The 18,557-nt window shown below is 48.7% G+C and overlaps 6 protein-coding genes across 6 annotated transcripts; 1 reads left to right on the top strand and 5 right to left on the bottom strand.

Annotated features, from left to right (window-relative positions):
* Positions 1-534: 534 nt before the first annotated feature.
* N7466_006190 (ankyrin repeat domain-containing protein) lies at positions 535-5,066 on the bottom strand (the record flags this gene model as incomplete). The annotated part of the gene is made up of 4 exons (XM_057165587.1): positions 535-2,941; positions 3,004-3,538; positions 3,748-4,273; positions 4,326-5,066. The coding sequence occupies 4 exons, from the start codon at positions 5,064-5,066 to the stop codon at positions 535-537; spliced, it is 4,209 nt and encodes a 1,402-aa protein (XP_057021186.1).
* Positions 5,067-6,005: 939 nt separating this feature from the next.
* Positions 6,006-8,235, bottom strand: N7466_006189 (translation initiation factor 2A; the record flags this gene model as incomplete). Its single annotated transcript, XM_057165586.1, has 5 exons — positions 6,006-7,180; positions 7,240-7,871; positions 7,932-8,003; positions 8,067-8,136; positions 8,211-8,235. The coding sequence occupies 5 exons, from the start codon at positions 8,233-8,235 to the stop codon at positions 6,006-6,008; spliced, it is 1,974 nt and encodes a 657-aa protein (XP_057021185.1).
* A 1,555-nt stretch (positions 8,236-9,790) lies between these two features.
* On the bottom strand, positions 9,791-10,769 carry N7466_006188 (uncharacterized protein; the record flags this gene model as incomplete). Its single annotated transcript, XM_057165585.1, has 2 exons — positions 9,791-10,607; positions 10,702-10,769. 2 exons carry the CDS (start codon positions 10,767-10,769, stop codon positions 9,791-9,793), a joined length of 885 nt encoding a protein of 294 aa, XP_057021184.1.
* Positions 10,770-11,174: 405 nt separating this feature from the next.
* Positions 11,175-12,689, bottom strand: N7466_006187 (uncharacterized protein; the record flags this gene model as incomplete). Its single annotated transcript, XM_057165584.1, has 2 exons — positions 11,175-12,502; positions 12,653-12,689. The coding sequence occupies 2 exons, from the start codon at positions 12,687-12,689 to the stop codon at positions 11,175-11,177; spliced, it is 1,365 nt and encodes a 454-aa protein (XP_057021183.1).
* Positions 12,690-13,172: 483 nt separating this feature from the next.
* N7466_006186 (ESCO family N-acetyltransferase) lies at positions 13,173-14,407 on the bottom strand (the record flags this gene model as incomplete). Its single annotated transcript, XM_057165583.1, has 2 exons — positions 13,173-14,322; positions 14,376-14,407. 2 exons carry the CDS (start codon positions 14,405-14,407, stop codon positions 13,173-13,175), a joined length of 1,182 nt encoding a protein of 393 aa, XP_057021182.1.
* A 2,285-nt stretch (positions 14,408-16,692) lies between these two features.
* Positions 16,693-17,912, top strand: N7466_006185 (18S rRNA pseudouridine methyltransferase; the record flags this gene model as incomplete). The annotated part of the gene is made up of 3 exons (XM_057165582.1): positions 16,693-16,735; positions 17,054-17,310; positions 17,436-17,912. 3 exons carry the CDS (start codon positions 16,693-16,695, stop codon positions 17,910-17,912), a joined length of 777 nt encoding a protein of 258 aa, XP_057021181.1.
* Positions 17,913-18,557: the final 645 nt, after the last annotated feature.

Raw genomic sequence — 18,557 nt, 5'->3', positions numbered from 1 at the left:
TGACCTTGGCGAACAGATGTAAAGTTGAGGCCGGACTTACTATCAAACCAAACTAGCCCAGCTCCACCTGAAGATCTGTCCTGTGGATATTCTACCCAGTAAAGTGTAACCTTGGATTGACTTTGACATGGCTCATCGAAATCGGTCATCTTTGTAACATTTCCTCGGTCATGAGATGGCCTTCCATCAAGTTGATCTTTCTATTGGACTCCAATTCACCGACCTAAAGAGATGTATACCAAACATGTCCCACCCCCATTTCCATCGCAGCTCCAACCACATTGACAGTGGCATGACCGAAGTCCGAGTTCCATCAAGCTTCAAAACTTCCAGTTGAGATTTTCTGGGGAAGGTAACTTCGAAATATCTGGGCAGTAACTACTGTCTAAGCCAAATCAATGGTGAGAGTTTTATCAGGAAAGACTACGAGACTCGATCGTCTAACATTGTTATACCGAGATTTACTAGCAATTTATAGATCTAATGGTACTGGAAACAGCCAAGAAGCTCAAAACATCATGTACATATGCCCCGTCAGTCGGCTCTGCTTGATGATGCTTCCAAAATTCGCCTGCAATCCTGTTTATCTCTCAAAAGCCCAGCATCATCTCTGCCTTGAAAGCAAGACCAGTAGAACTGAACATCATCTCGATCTTCAAGGATATCCGCCTCGGAAGCCTCTATGGCAGTGCTGAAGCCGTCATGACCCAGCACAAAATCTATAGCGGCCCCAGCAGCGAGTAAAGCCTTGACACATGCTGTTTGCCCCCAATATGAAGCGGCATTCAGAGCAGTCCCATACCTGCCGGCTTTCAAAGGCAAGTTCAAATTAGCTTTCTCTTCGACAATCAAGTAGTTGACGATCTCGATCTGGCCCCCAGCTGCAGCTGCAGCAAGCGCACTCCCAAAAAACCCACCCTGAAGAAGCAAATCAACAGAGGCGCCATTCTCTACCAAAAATCGAGCCACCTTAAGCCCGCCCCTAGATGCAGCGGCTGCGAGTGCACTCCCAAAAGCACCATTCCGAAGGGGCAGATCAACAGAAGCGCCTTTTTCTACCAGGAATTGGGCCACCTCAAGGCTGTCACCATAAACAGCAGCTGTGAGTGCACTCCCATAATCTCCATCAAGAAGCAGATCAACAGAAGCACCCTTTTCTACCAGGAAGGAGGCCACCTTAAGACTGCCATGGCATGCGGCGGCTGTAAGTGCACTCCCATACGGTCCATCAAGAAGCAGATCCACAGTTGCACCCTTTTCTATCAGGAATTGGGCCACCTCAAGACCGTCCTGGCATGCGGCAGCTGCAAGTGCACTCCCATACGACTGTCCATCAAGAAGCAGATCCACAGTTGCACCCTTTTCTATCAGGAATTGGGCCACCTCAAGACTGTCAAAAAATGCGGCAGCTGCAAGTGCACTCCCACACTGTTCATCAAGAAGTAGATCAACAGAAGCACCCTTTTCTACCAGGAAGGAGGCCACCTTAAGACTGCCATGGCATGCGGCGGATGCAAGAGCACTCCCACAATATCCATCAAGAAGCAGATCCACAGTTGCACCCTTTTCTACCAGGAAATAGGCCACCTCAAGACTATCACCATATGCGGCGGCTGCAAGTGCACTCCCATCATTGTCATCAAGAAGCAGATCCACAGAGACACCTTTTTCTACCAGTGATTGAACCAGCTCAAGACTGCCACGGCGTGCGGCGGCTATGAGGGCTTTCCCATAAGTCCCGGTAACATCAACAGAGGTTTCATCTGTCAAAATCGCCAGAAGAGCATTGAACATTTTGGCTCTGTCTCTATCTGCTGCTTTTTCAAGTGCATTGCCATATTCGGATTGAGCTAGACCAAGAGATGTGCGATTATTCAGCAAGAGATCAAAAATCTCACGGTGGCCACATTCTGCAACAATTGACAGAGCAGAACAGGTGCCATGGCAGTAGTCAGTCATAGCGCCGCTTTCCACAAGCTTCTTGCATATTTGAATAGATCCAGCCTCGGCAGCAAGATCTAGCAGGCAGTCTGACTGTATATTCGTGGACGAGGGAGATATATGGCCACTGTCCCACAATTCGGTAAATATACCATTGAGCCCAAAGCGACAGATCGCAAGAACGGGTAAAGTGGATGGAGATATCACTTTGAAAGATCCGACATTAAGGTAGGAAAAGATCGAAGTTCCGATGCGGGTAAAATATACCCTTCCTTCAAAGTCCCTTTGGATGTGTTCATGCCATCTTTGATAGACAAGTCCGCTCTGGTTTGGAGACTCCAGAAAAGTTCTCAAACGTCCCATCAAACAAATGTCTAGCTTTTCTGGTGGTTGAGTTATTCGTTCGTAGCACTGGATATGGAGTGGCCAATGGTGGCGACAATATTCCAGGAATTTATCATCATCTGGAAAAACAAGTCCACCTTCATTAACCGTCGCATTTATGCTTGCGGTCATTTCTTTGGATTCAAAGCATTTATCACTCTCTTGCTTCCCATAAGCTATCATGAGGTAGCGCAGGCAAACAATCCCAGCGTAAGTGTGAGACTTCTGCAAACTCCACAGCCCCTTCTCTTCGGCATATTCCGCAACACTGGCATGTGAGAATCTCCATAGATCCCGAGAGTCGTCGAAGACGACCAGATTATGACAAAGGTCCAAGAGTTGATATTTGCTGATCTTCTTGTGCACGGTATTGCTGTCGCCGCCGAAACCGACTCCTGTTAGGAGTATGTCGCTCGTCAAAGGTGCACGTGAGCACATGATCCACATGAATGCGCGATCAACAAGCTCCTTTTGAGACTTTCTTTTGGAAATGATTTCATAGATATGTTCATATGCCTTTGGTAGCTCTGTAGGCATTTCTTCAATGCCATCGAGGACATCTTCTGGCATTTGACAAGTCTTGAGATTGGCCGTTTGCAAGAACACCCATTGAAACCTACTATGTTTAGTATGTAGTATACGTCCTCGGTGCAGAGTTATGTCCAAAAATAAACTTACATGCCATTGCTTTTCGCTAAAAGCTTTTCCCTTATCTCTTTTTGCTCTTCAATAGAAAATTTATTCCAGTGAGAGAATTTAGGGATTTCCTGGTCAATGAAAATTTCGATATCTTCGCGAACATCGGAGTTGTCAGTTTGGATAATGGGATGCTTGATGAATCGGTTTTTGATCTCGCTATCTGGACGAGCGGAAACAAATATCCTTGTAGGATAATCCGTGTGGGACAAGAGAGAATCAATAGTATCCAATAGGATCGCTACTGCGCCTTTCTCGCATTCGTCAAGCGCATCAATAACAAAGGTGACTTGGTCGTACTGTTGTAGAGACTTGGGGAGTTGTTGTTTGCAGGTTTCTATAGGAAGTTGAGAGGCGTGGTTTCCCATCTCCTTGAACAGAGCTTGAACATCTCTGTGAATCTCGTTGGAGCCCTGGGTTGGTGTTGCTAGTTGGCGAAGAAGACTTCGGATAACATCATCCGGGTCTTCGTATTTCTCTTTACGCCGACAGTAGTAGTATACTATTCGGCCTCTATCTTGGCGATGTGATTTATCAAGTAGATAATCGATGACTTTGGATGTCAAGACCGTCTTTCCAGTGCCCACTTTAATTGGATCATATTATTAAGTGCCCGCAGCACTTCCAAAGCCAGATAAAACTTACTGGTTCCTTGAAGCCAAATCAGTGCTGGTGATGTGCTCTGTTTCCAATCTTGGAAACACTGATTTTCCAAGATCCACTCACACGTGTTAAGTGCTCGATTCTTCTTGAGTTCAGCATGTCGATCAAATTCCTTCGTTGGGGAGATCCAGTCAAGAATTTTTGATAGCTTCTCTTCATCCAGTCGCTCGAAAAGCTCGCTAAAGCTTTTTTGAGCAAAGCTGTCAAAATTATGGAACTTTTCAAGAAACTTCACAACACGGTCATCGATCTGGACAGTAATTTGGCTTTGGCAGATTTGAGTAACTTCTGTTAGGTGAGAGTAGGATTCTTTCAAGTCTGTGACCTGATCTTGGGTTTCTTGATGGTTCAAAAAGGCGAGGAGCAATCGTTTGGCCGTATTCGTATCCAATTGCTTTAGTGCATAGCTCAGAAGCTTCAACGATGCAGCATAGACCTGCACTAGGGCCGACCGAAGGGATTCCCGAAGCTCCCCTTCGATTTTTCCAAGGTAGATCTCTTCATATAAGTGCCCACAACTGATTGTTCGCACAACTGTCTCTGCAGTCATGAGAGCGGCACCGATTTCTGCATCTGCATTGATAGGAACCTAAGATTCAATAAATAAATGTAGCTCTTTGTCAAAGCTAGGCAAAACGTACCTGCATGAGACCTTTGACCAAAGGCCAGACAATACTTGCCGGCTGGGGTAGGTAGTTGACACCAATATCGCCGGCGGTACTCAGGCAAGAGATGATGCTTTTTGTGTAAGTTCTCGGCTCGATTTCATGACCATGAACCTCAAACTTCCAGCGTCGGTCCTTCCATTCGTCTTGATTTTTCTGAGCAATCGCGATGAGTATTTGAGCCCCCTCATGGGGGAACTTCATTGGTTTTGTTGTCGGATCGGGTTGTGTCTTTGCTTCCTCTATTATGATTTGAAGCTGCTGCCGCTCTTCTGGTGACAGGCTTTGGAAACCCTCATCCCATAAGTCATTACTATGGCTCGTAGAGTTGGATGTCAGAGTCGCCTCCTTGTGAGGCTCTTGGATATCGCCGGTTCCTACTTCCTTCAACGCAGAAGGAACAGCAGAGGCTGAGGTAATATTTGGTTGTATATCTGAGACATTTGTAACGGCATCGACAGACTGATGACCTTCTAGACAGCTCGATGACGAAAGAAGAATCGAAGAAGGAGCTACCGAGGAGCCGGCGATCGTGGGTCTAGCAATCTCTTGAGAAGAGTGGGATCCCAAATCCTCAGTGGATGTGCCTTCCACCCGATGTGACCGATGGAGAAACCTTCCAACCAACACATCTCTTTTCTTATTTTCTTTTTTCCCCTTGGCTTCCTTGTCTTTCTTTGTTCCCTTGTTCAGATGAAACAAATCATGATACCCCATAATGGAGGTTGGAGGAGGTGCTCAGACAATGATGAGTGGAGGGGTAACGATTGGGCATCGATCGGCAAGACCTCAAGACAGGGATTCGAGCCTGGTGGTACTTCTAAGTGCCGTTTGGTAACAGGGCGCTAGAATGTGGATTTTAACATGCTTCACAAAATCGTTGGGTAACCCGCGTGGTGGGAGGAAGATGAAGATTTGAAGCCTTCAATCCCGAATGCCAGATACAGCACACATGTGGACCTGTGTACAGTTGCCTTGAAGCTGGAAGCGGACCAGTCTCGTAGCGCCATGTTCAGCCGCTACGGCCCGCTAGCGTGACGTGGCAGAGTGCGTGATTCGATCAGGATGGCTGCAGCTGTCTGGCTTCTCCGCATCTTGAGAGGTATCTTTCATGGTGAAGGGCCGAGTATAAGTACATGAATTAAGACAGTCTAGTGATGAGATGGAATAAAATGTAGGATAAAATTCTGAAGCATTGATTTCAAATGGAAAATGTAGGCAGGATTTTAGACCGCTGGGGTTGGTACTCAAGTGCTAGTAGACTATGTACAGGTAACAGGATGTACTTTTTCTTGTTCCTGCAATCTTTTGGCCCCTCAATCCTTCCAGATATCAGTGATCAGTCATCCATACATGTAATACTGTATTCGCTCTACTACAGTCTTCTGCCTATTTTAGATTTATTCAAGCTAGCTCAATAATAATTTCATATATGTTTGACTTTACTATTTATATTCGGCAGACGGAACGAAGATATACGGGTACATGCACCATATATACGCGGTGGAAAGAAGAATCCCGACTCATGCAAAGATCGAAACAGCCCCCCGTCTACCCCAATCCTATCTGCAAATCCAAGAGAAAGATCTAAACAATCACAACAGATGGGTTATTCGGTACAATAGATTCTGTCTAACATTGTAAAACGTGAGACGTTTATCCGTTGTACCCAACGGCCTCCAGCTCCTTGCGGACAACGTCCTCGGTCTGGATCTTCTTCATCTGGGTATCTTCCAATTTCTCGCCACCAGCAAGACGCATCTTGAGCTCATCGATGGCGCGAATCTTCTTCAGCAGACCACGGACCTTCTTATCCTGAGCCGAGGGGTTGAGATCCTCGGGCTCGGGGATAGGAGCAGGAGCGGGGGCGGCAGGAGGGGCAGCGGCAGCCTGCTTAGCGGCACCGTTGCCATTGGCGGCGGGACCGTTCTTGCGGGTACGGTTGCGGTCAGGGCTGGGGCCAGTGGGAGCGTTAGGGGGAGGCTGGTTATCGGGAACACCGTCTTCACGAGCCTTCTTGGCAGCCTCACGCTTCTTCTTGTTCTTGGCGGCGGACTTGGACAGCTTCTCGTCTCCACCGGCGGGGAGGGGAACTCCACCACCGGGGGCGGCACCGGGGGGAAGGTACTCCTCAGTGGCATCGGCGCCAGGGACCTCGCGGCGGCGAGGCTTGCCGAAGCCGTTCATGCTGGCGCCGGGAACGCCATCACGAACGAAAGCGGCACCACCTTGGTCCTCACGCTTGAAGGCAAGAGGAGTCAGCTGGCCACGGGCACCTGGGGGACGGTAGGCACCGGCGGGCTTGACGGGTGCCTTGCGAGTAGCCAGGTAGGCAGTGGCGGATGGGTGAGGCACGGGCAGCTTGGTGAAAGGATCTCCCAGAGGGATCTGAGCAGAATCCTGAGGACGCCAGTTAATGTCGTACAGCTCAGTCATTTCTTCGTTGTACATGAGTCCACCGCTGACGTGCCACAGACGGACGCCGTTGTCAACACGCAGACGCGGGCTGGTGGTAGCAGTCAGGATGAACTGACCATCGGGCGACCAGGAACACACACTGGCATTAGAGGCCTCGACGGTAGTAATCTTGTGATAGTTCTTGTCCAAATCATAGAGATCCATCTGACCAGCGAGGTTACCGAAACCGGCAACCAGAACAAAACGGCCGTGGGGGGAGAACAGAATGGTATTACGCGGGCTCAAGGGGAAATCGTGCTTGGGCACACCACGCATGTTGAAAATGGTGGTCTTGGCGGGCATGTAGCCATAGACGACACCAAACTCCTTGGAGTTGGGGTTCCAGCTCACATCGTGGATGGGACCCTCTTTGTCTGATGGGGAAGTCAGCCTATCTGCAAAAGTCGCCTTCGATCATATTCACGATACATACCAAGATCAATTCGAGAGTCGAAGGCACCATTGGCACTGAGCAAGTACAAGGTGGTCTCGCCGTAGTAACTCTTACCGGTGCGGTCCACCTCGGTCTGCGCCAGTACGATTACGGTAGTACCGGAGGCATTCCACTTGAGCTGGACCTTATCACCCTTGAAGAAGCTCTTCTGCGAAACCGGCGCATTGAACTGTGGCACAATGAACACCTTAACTTGGGCGGGCTGGCCCTTGCGCTCAGGAATAAACACCGCAATCGAATGGGTCTGTCCTGGGGAGAGCGCAAAGTCCGCCACCCCCTCCACGCGCAGCTTATTCCAAACGGTCGACAAATTGTCACTCTGGTAGAATTGGACCTCGTTGGTCACAACACGGGCGCACAGCTTCTCGTCGGGGGTGTACTGCAGGTTCCAGCCTGTCTGCGACTTCTGGACGTACTGGCCGACGATGGTGTTTTCATCATCAACCGCGCGCCACACCTTAAGGTTCTTGGTAGCATCACCATTGGCGTCCTTGGTTGGCCGTTGCCAGGTGATCAGGTAGGTGCCGAGAGGCGAGAAGCCCAGCTCAAAGACGTTATCGGCGGGGATCGTGGAGACAATGTTACCGCCATAGGCGTCAACAACGGTGACCCTATTAAACGAGACTCAGCTAGGTTCTAAGACAGTGTTCTAGACAAATACACAAACTTACCTTTCGGGAGACGCCCATGCGTAATAACGGCCACACGGCGAGTATGCACCGCAGCGGAGGTTCCCCTCAGGTCTGCAAATAGTCAAGAATCAGTAAATTGTTCTATCTTTTAATTGTTAAACATAACAATCTCACCTTTCAAAGCCCGACAAAGGCTCATAAGTAGGGGCGGCATCCATGATGCCGATTCCCTTGAGAGTGCGGTCTAAAAGGCAAGTCAGCACGTGTCTTTGGGGGGCGTTTTTTTCTGGACTTGTCATAGGAGAAGGGTAAACACACAAGCTAACTGCGTAGAAGCCGCCATCTTGAATTCAAATAGCTGGGATGAAGTTGCCACGAAAAGAGTTCTTCAAAAATAAATCTGGATTCCAACAAATAGGAAGCCCAGTGTATATTCCTTAAATTCCGTTTTCCCGATGGGAAGATTGTATGCACAAGAGCAGGGCAAACAAGACAGTCCAAACAATTCAGACGAGTCTATTTGTCGCGACTTGGCGAAAACGCGACCGCGATGAGAGTCGAAGGTAAACGGAGGAAATTGGATAGATCGAGCTATGGATGGAAAAGCTCGAGGCAAAGAAGTTCAGATAAGGCTGAATGAAATCAGTTGATGTGGCGAGCCGATGAATGTCAGGTTTGAATGTCGAGATAAATCTCAATTGGAATGCGGTAGGGGCAGTAAGATGTTCTTGTCGGAAACTTCTTAATGTTCTATGCTAGACAAGTCAATGCCAGCAGGGAGGGCAAAGCCGAGGGGGAGGAGTGGTGGAGTTTGAGGGGTTGGAGGTGGGGAGGATGAAGAGTGAAAGAGAAAATTCGGGTGTTGCGCAACGGCATCAGCTCGAAGGCGGCATGCCGTCATTAGGCCTCGGAGCCCAGCCATGACTTGGAATACATTTCAATCCTCTTCTACTTGATGTTACACATTCAATAGTACTATATACTAGGCTTAGAGCATACATCTTTCAATGAGGAAAATTGAATGGATTTCCTTTTTTTCCTCCTTCGCTCTCTAGTACTTTCTAGGTTGTACTGGGGTCTGTACAAACATAACGGTCAATTCCGTACGGTTTTCGAAGGTGACCGGTTTTAAAATCCAGAATATATCTAGTTGCTCTTCTTTCTTTCTCTATTATGTCACTTAATACCGTGTATTCAAAGGCTTGTATATGATATTCTTATGTATTATTTGCTGGTTGATCCCTTCACATGTGTAGTAAAATATAGCTGTTCTCTCTGGTTCTCTCGTATTCGGACTAGGACACATGCATCTGGAGTACATACCAGTTGACTAAAGTACTGAGCATATGATGAAATACACTCCCATTGCTAATCGCTCACCAATGCCCATTTATCTTGATGCATTCCAAACTTTTAACGACCAAGGCTTTTAATTGACTACTGGGAAAGAACTCTTACTCAACAAGAAACTACTATGTAAGAGACAGGTTTTCCATGATACATAACGCCACGTAATACCTACATGTACAGCGCAAAAGCCCAATAAACATGAAAAACAACTTTCTGAAAGAAAATTGAAAAAGAAATTGCTCATCTGCACTGCAGAATCAAAAAATAAAGCAAAAGAAAAATCTCGTATCTGTCGTGTCCACCATTGGTGGTGTTTGTTGCCTTTTTTCCCAGAATCCGCCCCCGCATAGAAAACACATGGGCCCCGGGGTGAGGGACTCAGGCCTGGCCGCAGGGTAGGGGACAAAGGAAACTAAAAGAAAATGACCAACCCATCAATCCCTCGAAAACACAAAAGAAATGCAAAAAAAAGATACAAAGCAAACTATCCCGTTAAAATAACGCCTTCCTAAACTCTTTCCCTAGCCAATCAATTGACTCTTCGCATTCTATTCACGACTTGGGGTCCCAAAGCCACCAGCACCCTGGTTGGACGGCGTAACAATCCGTGGCGTACGAGCAGTTGTGTCAACCACATCCTGGTCAAAGGTCATGCCATCAATCATACGCGCATCTCCCGAAAGAGGCTCAGGGGTACTAGAACCAGCAGGCGAAGGCGACATCATCGGGTCCTCACCAGTAGGGTAATGCTGCTGCTGCTGCTGCTGCACGTAGGACGCAATCGGGTTAGAGCGATTGAAGTTTGAGCTACCCATGGAAGTCGGGCGAGCACCGACGCCACCAGAGGACAAACGATTAATGCCAGCGGGACGCGAAGTCGGCCCACTGATCGTGCTGCTGGCGCCCTCGCCGAAGCCGACCAGGCTAGCATTGCCCTCGTCACTGAGATTGCCTACGCTGATATCGTCGGGGTCCTCGCTCATCTTGTCGGCGTCAAAGGCATCGCTGCCGCTCGCCCAGGTTGTGTGGGTTCCACCGATGCTGCCTGTAGCGCTTGCGCTGCCCACGGTGCTCCGTTCCTTGAGGGCTGCGAGGCTATCGAAGTAGCCGCCGGAGGTGTGGGGCGCCGGGAAGGCGGCATTGGAGGGCGACTGGCCGCCGGCTCGAGCGGTTGCGACTCGTTCCAGACCGGCTAGGCGGGAGATGCGATCTGCGCGCTCTGCATCTAGGGTGTTTGTGGAGGAGATGGAGGCTGTAGAAGAGTGGTGAGCGTGTCGGCCGTGAGGGAAGTGGCCCTGGTGACCATCTTTGATGGCTGTAGTCGACAGCGCAGACAGTGAGGTTGTGCCGGAATTGGGAGTGCCCCTGTCCACCAAAAAACCACCCCGCCCAAGGTCAGTCATCCATGTCTTATTGTGCAATATACATTGAACGACGGAAGGGGGAAAAGAAAGCTTACGGTCCCATGTCTGGAGTGACGGGGTCCGAGGGAGGAGGTGGTAGATTGATAAGAGTGGGGGTCGACATTGTGTCAAGATGCAATGTTAGTACAATGGATTTGGAGGGTCGGTTATCAGTAGAGTAATCAAGCTGAAGTAGGTTAGTTGGAGATGTAAAGAGAAGAAGGGAAAGATGTGGGAGAGAGAAAGGAAGTGATGATCAAGATTGCGGGGAGGTACAAATAATTTGTAGGTGGACCTACTATGAAGCGGATCATTTTCCCTTTTCTTTTTACGACGTCATTTTGCCCACTCCCCCAAAACATCCAACATTTTTCTTTAATTACAAGATTTACAAAATTCACCGTGGAAAAGAAAGAAAGGAAAATTGAAAACAATGGATATTCTTCATACATTCATACACATGAGGTCACTTCCTGCTTACTGCCGCAATGTTCCATTAAAAAGAAATTAAAGGAATAAAGTTCTTGCTCTACTCGCTGGCCTTGCGACTCTCATAGTTTCCACGAAAGTCATCCACCTCTTTCTGCAGTCGCAAAAGATCGGCCAATATATCTTTTGCATTAGACGGTTGAGGTAATGGCTCATCTGTAGTAATAATCTGTGACACGGGTCTGCCTTCAGAGCTACGGGCACCTTCCCGCGCCCGTCGAGGGGGAGGCGGCGGGGGTGGCGCCACCGAGGAACCGCTGGCTATATTACCATAAGAGGACGTTCGTCTTCCAGGCTGGGGTGGTTGTGAGTTAGTAGGGGGTGATAGATGGCCTACGCCAGCGGAGGAAGTTGACGGGCGAACGTCCCCAGGGGACCCTGCGGACGTAGGTGGAGGCATGCTCATGCGATTACGATCTCTGGAGAAAGATCGCGCAGAGATAATTGATGGACCGGGACTTGGTGGCTGAGATCCATCGATGTCTTCTGAATCTGGCGAAGACAAGGCCAATCGACTGATATTCGACTTGGACTCATTGGACTTTGACCGCATTTGGCTTTGCCGTCTGCCAAGAGGGGGTGGTGGCGCACGCTTATGCTGAGAGCCACTGCGCGAAAGCGTCTCATTTGAACCTGTTGCAACTTGGCTTTGTGATTGAGGAGAGAAGTAATCTGGGATTGGTGATTGGACTGAGCTGGCATTGGGAGTGACTACTGGTTGAGAAGTGGCCAAGCTCTCCGGCGACGCGGACTGGAATGAAAGTTGATAATCAGATCGTGACGATGTCGGTGATAATTTTGATGCCGATTGTGAAGGTGGTGGATTGGCTGCAGTACTGATCCGTTTACCATGATGGCTTCTGGGTGGCGGCGGCGGTTTTTTGTCTCTATTGGCCCGACTGGTCGGACTTGTGCTTTGTTTATGTTCATATACCGCAGTGGGCCGGTTGAGCGACGGGGTAATATCTTGGTCGGTACTGGACGTTGTTGATCTGGCAGTTGAGCGCTCGTCGTATTCATTTGTGGTCAATGGACCTTCGGATGGGGGGGTGGACGATCCATCCGTGGATGGAGCTGAGTGTGGAGCAGACCCAAACGAAGGTCGGGGGCGATCACCAGGAGCTGAGCTCTTGGAGCTCTGAATATTATCATCATCTTCCGTATCGCTGACCGAGGAATCTGGATTGAAAGGGTCTGCTGTTTGCTCATCTGAGGAGCTTGAGTCATCCTCTTCGATCTCCAACGACAGCGACGACTTTCTGGGGAAATCAGGCACCAAGGGAATCGCTTGGGAAGGGCTGGAGGTCAGGCTTGACGCCAACGTATTCGTAGGTTGAGCTGTAGAGCCCACCGCTGTGGCAGCACCACCTATTCCACGGCCTCGTTAGTCAACTCAATGTCGTTTGAGAGGGGGGGTTGAGGGGGTGCCATGTTGGGCCCATGTCTTATCGGGATGTGGCGGGTACACACGTCCAAGAGGCATCATTGAGGAAAGAGAGTCGGGAAGAGACCACTCACCATCCAGATTCCTACGAAAGGGATTGGAAGCAGACATTGTGACGAAAAAGGGCGAGGGCTTTCGTCCCAGAAGATGGAAGAGGGGAGAAAGTCCCCCGCCGAGCTTCTTGGGCCATCCTTACGCGCCGCTTTCCGATCGAAGCGTCCGGCCTCCCCGTGGGCTGCAGTCGCGAGCCCAATGGACTGCAATCAACTGGTACAATTTACGGGACTTTTTAAAACCGATGCATGGCCAATAGGAAAATTTCAAAATTTGCAATCTCTTTGGGGGGTGACAGAAACGAATGATCTAGATCACATCGAACAAAGAATCAAAAAGAATGCTATATAGTACAAATGCATGGGGCATAAAAACGGAATCGATCAGATTCCAGATAAAAATGAAAGAAAAACCTCCCAACCGATCCCAAGATCCCCGAATCCCCTGTGCTTGATAAAAAACATGTAAAGAAGATAAAAAACGCAATCAAAATCAAAAAATCAAATCAATAGAACCCACGAAGGACTTCTGTTCACTTGATCACCGCTCGTTATAGACATGCCATGCCTGCTCATCTTCGAAAAACTTGGAGGCCAGTCGATTGCCACTCTCAGTTGGTTGACTGAAGGCAATCTTATCCTTGGAGATCTCCATGCCATATATGTAATTGCTGACCACACAGTCCAACAGGTCAAGCGCAATCCCCTTCCTTCGAGACGCTCCAGAGGTCCAGATTCGAGATACTCCCACAATGGCCGGGTGTTTCTCATCTTTCACCGATACTGAAGAGCTATTGGTGCCGTTCTGTTCCCCGAGAATAACCGGTTGTGATTCCCAGATCCGCTCCGTAAGACAGAGTCCCACGCATCGACTATCCTTCATATGCAGGAAAACCCGGTATCGATCGACCTTTTCATCTTCATCGGGAGCCTTTAGATGATCGGGCGCCTCTGTTTGACTCCAGAGGACTTCTTCGTCAATCTCCGGAGATGACAACTCCTTATTCACCACCTCGAGCACTCTTTTCGCTTGGTTCTTTGCACTGGGGGATGCCTTGCGGTCCACAATCACCACGTAACCCTCTTCGAATCGTGTCGCTTCATAAACCCAACGTGACGCATTTGCGCGCATGAATGCCTTGCCCAGATCGACTCCGGTCGAGTTCATCTCGTGGAACTTTTTATGCAGAGCCGCATCCTCCGTGTTGGATGGGATATATTCCATACCGCACGTCGCACATGTCTTGCGCACCTCATTTCCTAAATCAATCTGCATTTGGCGTAATGGAGCCTGTTGTTTCTGTGCTACCTTCTGCTTTGGCGGATCCACGGAAGAGCGTACGCTGTTGGAGTTGACCTCCGTCAAGGGCGATCCGGTCGCGACATCCTTATGTTTGCGCTTCAGGAAGGCAAAAGCTGGTTTGCGAGTGTTTGCGGGCGGAGGAGTTAATCGGGGTGGTGGCGAGGAGGGTGGTGTGGTGAGATCGTCGATATCGTCCACTGTGCCTTCAGATAACACGACGGAATTCCGGCGCGATGGGCTGGATAAGACGGCGGCGGAGGACTCGCGGATCGCGTATTGAAGATTGGTTTCGGCCTCATCGGACTCATCCAGGACGCGTCTTTTTTTCGCGGCTCGTTCATCGTCATAGACGCGCCATGTTGGTCTTCCGTATGTTTTCATCAGGCCTCTGGTGGGGGTTGTCAGTTGAAAAGTTACGCGTTGGATTTCGAATCAACATACCGCTTAAAAGAATTGGTGACTGTCCACGGCATCTCCCTGGAGATCTATAGGTGTATGGTGGGGGAGAAGATGTTTATTCTCTGACACGGGGGGTTTTTTTGGCAATTTACAGCGGATCGACCGGTTCCACTGCACGCGTGGCGCTAACTGGTTTAGGTCATATTGTTTAGTGTCAAGGTCAGGAATCAACTCACTTGTATCCCTTACTGATGCTGGTAAGCAAGTTCAAAGTGAAAAAGACGAAGCTGGGAAGCTGAAAAAGATGGATGATCATTCGTCTCTTTTTGTCTTTTTCTCTCTTTTTTTTTGCTCACCCTTAACGGTAAGAATTGTAAGGCGTAGCTGGAATGTGGAGAGCTTGAGTTTATTAAGTGTAAAGTTGCTCCCGCCAAAAAAAAAAATCGCCACCAATGAGTTATTACGGGGATAAGATGAGATAATCCCTAATCAATAAAAAGGAGAAAAAAAAAGGAGAAAGAGGAAATGAAATCCAAGATGATTTGTACGAACGGATGACTCTTTATGGCTACCTAATCGCTCTAAGCTGGGATACCTGATTCCTGAATGCCTGGTAACTATCCCGGTCTGGTATGCCTGGTGGGACAGTGGGATCTTTTCCCTCCCCCTTTCTACTCTAGCAACCAGGAACATAATGAACAAATCATAGTCAAGTCATAGTCAAATCAGCGATCAGCTATTATCCAACACCCCCTGATGGAACCAATCATCAGACTTTGGGTACAAGGCCACAGCGCAAAAGAGAGATTAAATGAGGATTTCGCCCCCGTGTAGCCTGGGGCGAGGCTCTCTTGTCTCCTGAACCGCCTCGCTGGTGAATTACTCATACTGGCTTTCTTCAAACAAGCAAGGTCAACGCTGTGTTCAAGCGCTGGAGGAGATTAGAATAACGATCAACACCTGCATCAACTGCATTCTCCCACTTCGCCTCTTTTTTTTTGGAATTCTGTAACAGAAGATCGGAGAGGCTGGGCCAAGACAGGAAAGATGTGACTTGACTCATGCTGATTGGATCATGATGAGTTGCAGAGATGGACTGATCAGGAACACTGATTGGTTTGACCGTTTGAGGTTGGGACATCCCTCGGGGCCCCCCAAGACTCCCAAGACTTTCCCCCAAGTCTCTTTTGCGGCTGGTTACGAAGTCCAATCTGCGGCTTCCTCCAATAGAAAAAAAGGGAATAACTGTCCCCCCGGATTTGATGGTGCAGGGCTTGATCGTACAGAGTTCAGGGAAAAAAAAGATACAAACCAACAGAGTGGCGAAATTTAAGGTCCAGGGACGTGGAGCTAGAGCACAGGCCAAACTGGAAGCCGCGAGGGGGATCTCTGGAGTCTGGTCTGGATTTCTCTGAGGAATTTCTGATCATTCAAGCTTTTTGATGACACGAGCGGATCAGCCCTTAATTCTTTAGGACCAAAAAAACGTTCACGCGCCTAACGGACTGAAGCCTCGTACCACACCGGGATTTGGCCCCATCCCTAAGGATCGCCCGGGCGCTACTCAAGCCTGTGGATTCCAACTTGACTGTTTCGATCGCATTCGATGCATGACTTGACCTAAAGTTCCATGAGCAGGCATTTGATTCTGGGGAGAAAATCAAACAGCAAATAAGTGACAGATGTGTACATCGTTACACATGCACATGAATGCAAAAGTCTGGACCATCACACTTGAAATGTTGCAGCGTATGAGATCAATAAAATTCGGTCATTCAGACTAGTCAGTTTGTTGCCACATGTAATTTGGTCTCTCTTAACATTGTACTCCGTATCTGCCAGTGATTAGCTTCGGATCTTACTCATGATTCGGGAACACCGGGCTTTTCACTTGCATTGCAACATCGTGCAGGGTAAGCTCGGAGACCGGAGTCCACGCTTGGAAGTCATGGGGAAAATGTGAAGAAAGACCGAAGTCGGTATGCTTTTTTTTTCCTTTGTTTCGGTGCATTGCAGGTCTAAAGTAGCTCAAGAAACTCTCCGGGTTCTTTTTTTCGATCAATGTGACTTATATTCAACAGAGACATTCCTTTTTCTGTTTCCTTTTTGTTCTTTGTTATTCATTCTCTCTCTTTCTCTCTTTCTCTTTTTCCCTTTTCTCCTCATATTGTCCCAAAATTTCAAGAGAACAAAGAAGAAAGAAAGAAAGAAGAAGAAATATACAATCGAGTTCTTTTGGTCCCGCTTTTGTCCCGCGGAACGATTTGGCGGAGAGAAAGAAACAGGCAGTTCAACTCAAAAATCTCTTCGAAACTTCATTCCCATTCCTAATCACCAATTCCTTAAATTATCTTCCACCATGTCTGACGACGCTTCAGTTGCAGGCAAGCGCAAGCGTGCGAGTATGTCTCTCCCTTCAATGTTTTGAAAAAAAAAAAGTTTTTCCCTTTCCCCCCATCTGCAGCATTCCCGCTTCAAGTGACTAGTTTGGATGGTCATTGGATTGGACCTTTAAGAACCTTCCAATGGCAAGGCAGAAGAACCTGACAAGGTACTTTGCCGATCTGAACGCAAGTTTTGAACTTTCCTTCCTCAACAGTGACGTTGCTGTGTCACCCAACCCCCGTTAAACATCTTTTCTCTCGCCCTTGCGTTTTTATTCGTGCTCGCAGCGACCCGCAGATCAATTTTCCCCAGCATGACTGACCACGCGCCATTAGGAACCCAATCTTGCCCCCCACCAGAGCTGCCCCAGCTTGTTGCCGAACAGCATACCGCCATTCCCTCCCACGACAAGGATACCCAGCGTTTGATTGTCATTCTCTCCAATGCCAGTCTCGAAACCTACCGGGCCTCCAGCGGCCGTGCTGGAGCCAAGGATGAAAAATACTCGCTTCTCAACAGCGACGAGCACATTGGTATCATGCGCAAGATGAACCGGGATATCAGTGAAGCCCGTCCGGATATTACTCACCAGGTATGAGACAAGACTGATGATTCTACATGGGTGTTGCAACCTGTGCTGTACTTCTTTTTTTCTTTACTGGTTTCTACAAACTTTTTTTCTTCTATGAAACAAAGCTTACCCATGTTTTTCTACAGTGTCTTCTTACCCTTCTCGACTCCCCCGTCAACAAGGCTGGTCGCCTGCAAATCTTCATCCACACCGCTAAGGGTGTCCTGATCGAAGTGAACCCCTCCGTCCGCATTCCCCGAACTTTCAAGCGTTTTGCGGGTCTTATGGTCCAGCTGCTCCACCGTCTCTCCATCCGCTCCACCAACTCACAGGAGAAGCTGTTGAAGGTGATCAAGAACCCCATCACCGACCACCTGCCCCCCAACTGCCGCAAGGTGACTCTCAGTTTCGAGGCCCCCGTTGTCCGCACCAAGGACTACCTCGAGTCGATTGGCCCCAAGGAGAGCGTCGCCATCTTTGTCGGCGCCATGGCCAAGGGTCACGATGACTTTGCCGATACCTTCAAGGATGACACCATCAGTATCAGCAACTACAGTCTGTCCGCCAGTGTGGCGTGTAGCAAGTTCTGCCACGCGGCCGAGGAGGTGTGGGACATTCTTTGAGCGGATCCGACTTGGAATTTCACGCGCGCCATTTTCCCTTTCTGCGTGCGGGCTTTTCGCCGTCTGCTCTGGCAACGCTTCTTTCTTCAATATTTTTTGTTTCTCGGAAGAAGGAAGCGGTTTTGCCATGAAGCCACGAATTTCTTTTGCGGGGTTTTGGACCGGTCCGAGGTGACGGGATGCTTTCTGATTTTCTCTTGGTTTTGAAACATCTCAAACGAAGATCTAACGCTCCTCTACTTTGCTCTCGTTAATTATGTTTTTTGAGACCCTTTGAACTGTCGCAAGGGCATCTTACCAGCATCAATGTTTCTATCCTTTTTTCTTCAACACTTAAAGAGGGCTTCTTATGCCCATGGATGATTCTGCGTGGGATGCTCGGATTGCTGACCCAGACGAAATTCATCTTTTCGTCCTTGGGAGACCCAAGAGACACTCGGACTGGATGGCATTTGGTTCCTTTTCGCCATTCAGTCCTGATCCAGAGCTCTTCCATCCACAGGTCCCCCCGTTTGACTGTGGCGATGAGACCAGAAAAAGTGAACAGCATACATAGATCAGGAGCCTTCTTTCTTGGCTCCTGAAATCACATACGGTATCGAATTGTAATTCGGTTTTTTATGGTCGTTTTCCTTGTTTAAGCCT

Source organism: Penicillium verhagenii (assembly GCF_028828195.1).
Source record: "Penicillium verhagenii strain IBT 33310 chromosome Unknown utg000006l_segment0_segment0, whole genome shotgun sequence".
Classification (NCBI taxonomy): domain Eukaryota; kingdom Fungi; phylum Ascomycota; class Eurotiomycetes; order Eurotiales; family Aspergillaceae; genus Penicillium; species Penicillium verhagenii.
The sequence above is the reverse complement of the archived record's forward strand: the minus strand, read 5'-3'. Positions and strand labels throughout refer to the sequence as shown.